The sequence below is a fragment of the Peromyscus eremicus genome, chromosome 1, assembly GCF_949786415.1.
Source record: "Peromyscus eremicus chromosome 1, PerEre_H2_v1, whole genome shotgun sequence".
In the NCBI taxonomy this organism is placed as follows: Eukaryota; Metazoa; Chordata; class Mammalia; order Rodentia; family Cricetidae; genus Peromyscus; species Peromyscus eremicus.
Window position 1 is genome coordinate 76,160,458 of NC_081416.1, and position 7,002 is coordinate 76,167,459.

Here is a 7,002-nt window from a genome sequence, read left to right on the forward strand (position 1 = left end):
AACAGTCCTGGCTGTCCTGGAACTTGCTTTGTAGATCAGGCTAGACTCCAACTCGCAGCTGGGATTAATGGTGTGCACCACCACTCAGCCTATTCTTACTTTTACATCCTAGGTTTACATTTTCTTTTACTCTCTATCCTCTATCTCTCCATCTATCCATCCATCTGTATGATTATGTATGTTTATGTATGACTGTGATGTAAACACGCGTGCCCCCTCTGTGTGTGTGTGTGTGTGTGTGTGTGTGTCGCACACGTGCGCGTGCAGAGAACACCTTATTCTCTTGAAACAGAGTCTGTCACTGAGCTTGGAGCTAGGCTGGCAGGCAGTAAGCCCCAGCAGTCTTTCTGTATCTATGATGACTCTCCACAGTGCTGTGGTCACAGATGTATACACACCCAAGCCTGGCTTTTTACCAGTGCTGGGATCCTAACTCAGTCTTCTTGGGCCCCAAGCACTCTCACCCTCGAGCCATCTCTGTAGCGGTATCCTGGGCACACTCATCACTGGAATCTGGAAAGCAGAGCCTTGGTCTTGTTGTTCAGGGGAGGGAGCAGCAAGCAAAAGTATGACTTCTTCTTCTTCTTCTTCTTCTTCTTCTTCTTCTTCTTCTTCTTCTTCTTCTTCTTTAATTTTTACATTATTTCATGATTTTATTAAATGTACATAAATATTAGCATGGCTTCTTCTTATGCAGAGTAACCATGGTCCTGTAGCAGGCTTGGGGGAGGATCGAATTCAGGTAATACTGAGACGGAAGTGCAACTAGGAGGCTCTCAGCCTGTGGAATCCGGCCAGCCGAGGAACAACATCTGGCTGGGTTGAGAGGTTTGGTTTCACTGGAATCCAGTTTTGTTTTGTTCTGAGACGTGGAATGTTTTGTCTGTCTAACTCCCTGCCTAGAGACAAGGAACACAGAGTTGATGTGGGCACCCTTTCTGGGCTAACAAGACTCACAGGGTTCAGATCCTTCCATCAAGAGTAGAAAATTCCCCTCCCCTCAGGGATCCGGGAACTATGCGGAAGAGGAGGTGGAAAGATTAGTAAGGGCCAGAGGGGATGGAGGACACCAAGGAAACAGTGTCTTCCAGACACAAAAGGACTGATGCACACATGAACTCAGAGACTGGCAGCGTGCCCAGGACCTGCCCAGGTTCAAACAGATGGGGTCCCAGCACTGGGAGAAAAAAGTAGACACAGGCTCCCACCCCTAACCAAACTGACATCTGCTTACAGAGGGAAATTCGTTTTCTCCAGTATCGTCTCACTGGTTATATTAACCACAGTTAAGGGCAGGCCCTTTGTGCAGCAGTAGACAGCCAACACAAGGGTACTTTTTATAGACTTTTTGTCTCATACTGTTTTGTTTGGACATTTTTTTGTCTCACTGGTCTTTTGCTTGCATATTATAGTTTCTGATTTTGTGTTTTTATGAATTTTGGTATGTGTGTGTGTGTATTTTGTTGGGTCTCAGCACCCCCTCCGCCCATCACCACCATCACCACCACACATGTACTAATGGCTGAGGTACCTATTAACATATCAAAGCAGATGCTGTCTCCAGCCTCTCTTGGCATTTCCAGTACCTGGCTGGCATAGCCCTGCCCTACCCTAAACTCTCCAGCTCCGTCTGGGCTTCCCTTCCTCTGGCTTCTCCGATTCCTATATAACCAGCCTTTTGGCCACACCAGTCCCTTTGCCTTTTACCTCTTGATCTCCAGATTCCCAGGACTCTGCTTCTTGGCCACGTGGTCAAGCCCTCCTCTCCTGTCTCTCCTCACTTCCTCCCTGGTTCTCCCCCTCCCTCACAAGGCCCCGTTGAGTCTGCCAGCACGTTCTGGACCCTTCCAGATGGCTCTGGCTGTGTTTCCCTCATATCTGCAATAAATCTTCTCTACCATACCTAGGAGCTGTCATGTCCTCCTTTTAAATCTTTTTCATTCATATTTCTTCTTCTTATTATTATTATAACAATTATTATCACTTACCTGTTTGTTTCCTAAATAGAGAAAGAGTGAGGAGTTGGGTGAGTGGGGAGGACCTGGGAGCAGCTGGGGAAGAGAAACCTTGATGAGAATACTTTGTATGAAAACCCTTTAAAAAACCTTTTATATGCATTGATGTTTTGCCTGCATGTTATGTCTGTAGGAAGGTGTCAGAGCCACCACTGGAACTGTAGTTACAGACAGTTGTGAAGTGCCATGGAGGAGCTGGGGATTGAACCTAGGTCCTCTGGAAGAGCAGCCAGTGTTCTTAACTGCTGAGTCATCTCTCCAGCCCCAAAACTTTTTTTTTCAATTAAAACAAAAAAGAGTAGAAAACTCCACTTCACATGTTTCTTTTTTCTTTTCTTTCTTTCTTTCTTTCTTTCTTTCTTTTTTTTTTGGTTTTTTGAGATAAGCTTTTTCTGTGTATCTCTGGCTGTCCTGGAACTCGCTCTGTAGACCAGGCTAGTCTTGAACTCAGAGATCTGCTTGCCTCTTTTTCCTTGAGTGCTGGGATTAAAGGTGTGCGCCACCACTGCCTGGCTTCACATAATTCTTATTTGAACTTAAAATTCACACTAATTCCTATCAAGTTCACACCTAAGACCTGGCATGACGATGTATGTACACTAGCAGCCACTGGGCTCAGGAGGCTGAGGCAAGAGGGTTATTCCAACCCAGAACATTAACTTCCACTTGAGCAGCCTAATGAGATCTAGTCTTAAAAAAAAGTCCTGAGCTTGGCATGGTGGCACATGCCTGTCTGTAATCCTAACACAGAGGAGGCCAGTGTGGACTGAAAAATTTTAATATTTAACTCAAGCTTAAATTCCTACTGGCTGGGTGTGGTGATGTGGGCCTTTGATCTCAGTACTGCAAACTCAACACCAGCCTGGTCTACACACCGAGTTCTAAGCCAGCCACAGCTACAAAGTGAGAATGCCTGAAATAAAGGGAGGGGGCACACGTACCTGTTTGTTTCATTATGCCTTCCACACCAATATATTATTTTACTTAAAATAAAAGTCACATTTATATATTGTGTATATGTGTGTCCGGGCATGTGAAGGTCAGAGGACCATTTGTGGGAGTTCTCTCCTGACACCGTGTGGGTCCTGGGGACCCCTGAACTCAGGTTGTCAGTCTTGGCGGTAAGTGCCTTACCCACTGAGCCATCTTGCCAGCCCACAATTTATTATTTTATTCTAAATTCCTCTTTTTCCACTCTTCTTTTTGCCACAGTGAGGGCACTGTATGGGACATCATGGGAAATTGTGACTAACCCTTACGCCATTGGCATCTGTTGCCAGGACCTTTCCAGGCTTTCTGCCACCGGAGCCTCTCACCAACCAAGGTTGCTAGGGTTATCCTCTGTTAAAGGGGAAACCCGGAGCAATCAGAGAGGGAAAGTGACATGTCCAAGGTCACACAGCAGACACCGGATCTCAGTTGACTTGTTGAGTTTGTAATCCCAGTGTTTGGGATGCTGAGGCAGGAGAATTGCAAGTTCGAGGGCCAGCTCTGCCAGAAAGAAGGGCAGAGGAAGGTGGGTCAGGGGTCAGAGTGTTGAACCCAGGGTATTTGCTGTCTCTACCAGCCAGCTAGCCTCCAGCTCCTCCGATGAAGGGGAAGTCCCTAGGAACTCTATTGAAGTACAGTAAGGGGACTTTCCATAAAAATAGATGCCTTGGGCGTGGTGGGATAGGAGCTGCTGACCTGGCATGTAGTGTGCCAGTGTCCCCTCCTCTCCCCTTTCAGTGTGTATGCTGCCACCAAGTCATGAGTCTGAACCAGACTAGAGTGGCAGTGGGGGGCAATGTGTGGCCATGACCCAAACCCAGGCCTGTGGCAGAGGTTGAAATGATAGGAAGGAGTGGCCCATCTGAGGCCCTCTGCTCTCCCTGGCGGACATCCCAAAGACGGTTTGTGCCCAGATCCTATCTGCTCCCTCCTCCCCCAGAGGCGGGAATCTTCCACGTGGAAAAACACAGCTTGGGCCTGGGTGAGCCCTGTGAGGGAGGAGAAAGGGGAGGGTGCGCCTCTCTGCTCAGAGCTGGTGTCTATGGGCCCAGTTCTGGGAAAAGGCCAGATTGCATCAGACAGGACTCGGAGGGCGGGAGCCAGCCTGTGTCTGAGGAGGAGACAGCTGTATAAGTAGGGGTGAGGGAGCTGGGAGAGGGCAGACAGTTGGAAAATACGACACAGGCAAGACCAGAAAGCAGACCAGGCATGACGACCACCTTGCCGCCAACAACCAGTTCCTCCCAGCAACCCCTAAACCCAGAGGATGAAGACGGCATCCTGGATGAGTATGACCAGTACAGCCTGGCCCATCCTTACGTCGGTAATGGCAGCTCTTTGACTTTGGTTTTCCTGCTTGGATTTAGGTTTTCTCTCCCAGATTGCCTTCTCTAACTAATCTGTTCCCTACCCCCAAAGTAACCCCATTCTAGCCTCATCTACTGAATTCTGTCTTCCTCAGCCCTGAGAACTCACATCTGAGCATCTTTCATTCTATGCATGAGTAAACAGCAGGGATAGAGTGCCCCAAACTTACATGGTGACTGCCGCCCCCAGGCATGTCCGCCCTTCCCACCCCTATGCTCCCGGTCCCATTTGTCTGTCCTCTGAACTCACACCTCTCCTCTGCCTGTGTCCCACCTACCTGCGGCTCCACCAGTCGGGGGAGGTCGGAAAGGTCGTACCAAGAGAGAAGCTGCTGCCAATACCAACCGCCCTAGCCCTGGTGGACACGAGAGGAAGCTGCTGACCAAGTTCCAGAACTCTGAAAGGAAAAAGGCCTGGCGCTGAGGCCGAGCTAGAGGTGAGGAGCCAAGAGCCAGAGAGCCAGGAAAGGTGGCTTTGCATAAAGTGACAGGCTTAAGTGTGCTATGGAGTAGGATGCGGGGAATCAAAAGTGGGTGCCGGGCTGGTGGGATGGCTCAGCAGGTAAAGGCACCCGCTACCAAGCCTGGCCACTTGTGCTTGATATCTGGGACTCACATGATGAAAGCGGAGAGACTCAATTGCAAGTTGTCCTCTTAGGGAGACCCTGCATCTGTCACAGAGGGAAGTGAACCTGAGAAGAATGAAAACCCGGTGCAGGTTGACATCATCAGCCTGGGTCAGACTTCAGGGGTCTAATGCCAGGCGGTTCACTGGCAGCAGATTTAAAACATTGTATACTTTGGGAAAAGGTTTCCGGGCAACAGTCAGTCCAATTCCAGGGCACAATAAAGCTTAAGGTGTGGCTACATAGAAACTCTTTTACAAAGTATGTGTGACCATGAGGGTGGGTTCCATAGTTAAAAGACCCGGAATCTAATGTGGTGTCTGACCAATGGCACAGAAGTCAACAGGCCATGAAGCACATGTGACATCTCCCCTAAGGATGGGTAATGGTCTAGGGAGGGAAGAGTCTGCAATAATCATTCTGGGGAATTAGGGTAAGGTCTGCCTCTATAGCAAAAGGAGGGTGAGGTCTGCCTCCACAGACAACAAAAGGATCACCAGGTCGTTAACAAAACCCACTCTCAGCTTTCTGGATGGAATGCAGGTATTTGATCTTCTCTGTTGAGGAGACACCCCTGCATGATTGACATTTGTGATTCTCTTAGTGCTTCTCTGTGAGGACAAGGACCATGCCCTCAGTGTCCTCTGACCTCCCCATGCTCACAGTGGCCCAAGGACATGAGAATACACATGTGCACACACATGTATGCACATTTACAGACCAATAAATGAAAAAAAGTAGTGTGTCATCTACAGCAAGAATAAAATGAGACCCATATTTGACTCTGGGTCCCCTGGTGACCAGAGGTGGGGAAAGTTTCCCACAGAGCCCTTCCCATCGGGAGGAAATTTGGCTTACAGAAAGGGAAACTAAACCTGGACAGAGTCAAGAACTTCTCAGGTTACAGAAAAAAATGAGAAGGAAAGCCAGAATTCAAACCAGGTGCCGCCCTGGTTTCACCACCCGCTTTCCCTCCCCACAGACGAGGCCAGACCACAGACATCACACCCAGCCATGGACACAGGACAACCACACCCAGCAATGGATACAGGACCTTGGAGAAATTAGGAGATACAGGCAGGACCGAGGCCTGCTTGACTCCTTCCCACCCAAGTGAGGTTCTGGAGAGGGGGCACCAAAAAAGCCCTTCCAGACCCAGCAAAAGGGCAAGATCGGAGCAAAGAGCAGGGGAAGGATGGGGGAGCTAGCACCCCCCAAGAAGAAATGTGAGGGGAACCAGATGCCTCGGGAGGGCGGTGACAATAAACAGTTCGGCAGCAACAGCTCTCGGGTGTGTTTTGTGCTGTCTTTGTGTGTCGTTGCGTCTGGCTGTGTCGGTGGTGTGTCCGTCTTGGGAGAGTGTATTGGAACGGCAGTTTTTTTATTATGTAGGACTGGAGCCTGTGAGCAGGTTCCTGGCTTTGCTGCCTTTTTGTAATGTATGCAGATACTTTGGGGGGCCCTTTTCCGCAGCCTCTCCTGGGGAGATTGCTTTGTTTCTCTGCAATGCTGCCCCAGAGACAACCTGCAGCCAGCCCTACACATTCTTGAACAGGATGAGGTCATGTTTACATAAAACTGCTTTTTGAAGAGAATGGTACTATTAATACTATTTGCAAAATGGAAAAATAAACAGCTGGGCGGTGGTGGCGCACGCCTTTAATCCCAGCACTTGGGAGGCAGAGCCAGGCAGATCTTTGTGAGTTTGAGGCCAGCTTGGTCTACAGAGCGAGATCCAGGACAGGCACCAAAAACTGCACAGAGAAACCCTGTCTCGAAAACCAAATAAATAAATAAATAAATAAATAAATAAATAAATAAATAACCAGAAATTTAAAACATAGGGAAGACTGGCTGGGCAGTGGTGGCACGCCTTTAATCTTGACACTTTGGAGGCAGAGGCAGGTGGATCTCTCAGTTCGAGGCCAGCCTGGGCTACAGAGAGAGTTCTAGGACAGGCAGGGCTACACAGACAAACCCTGTCACCAAAACAAAATAAAAGAC

General features: G+C 48.8%; 1 protein-coding gene across 1 annotated transcript; it reads left to right on the forward strand.

Annotated features, from left to right (window-relative positions):
* The first annotated feature begins 4,023 nt into the window (after positions 1-4,023).
* On the forward strand, positions 4,024-6,281 carry Nupr1 (nuclear protein 1, transcriptional regulator). The gene is made up of 3 exons (XM_059251075.1): positions 4,024-4,329; positions 4,666-4,809; positions 5,981-6,281. The coding sequence occupies exons 1-2, from the start codon at positions 4,215-4,217 to the stop codon at positions 4,794-4,796; spliced, it is 246 nt and encodes an 81-aa protein (XP_059107058.1). The 5' UTR covers positions 4,024-4,214; the 3' UTR covers positions 4,797-4,809; positions 5,981-6,281.
* The last annotated feature ends 721 nt before the right edge of the window (positions 6,282-7,002 follow it).

Excerpts from the sequence above, each read along its gene's own strand:
- Nupr1 (XM_059251075.1), top strand. The coding sequence starts at position 4,215 with ATGACGACCACCTTGCCGCCAACAACCAGTTCCTCCCAGCAACCCCTA. Across the intron at positions 4,330-4,665 it reads CCTGGCCCATCCTTACGTCG|TCGGGGGAGGTCGGAAAGGT; the intron begins GTAATGGCAGCT and ends CGGCTCCACCAG.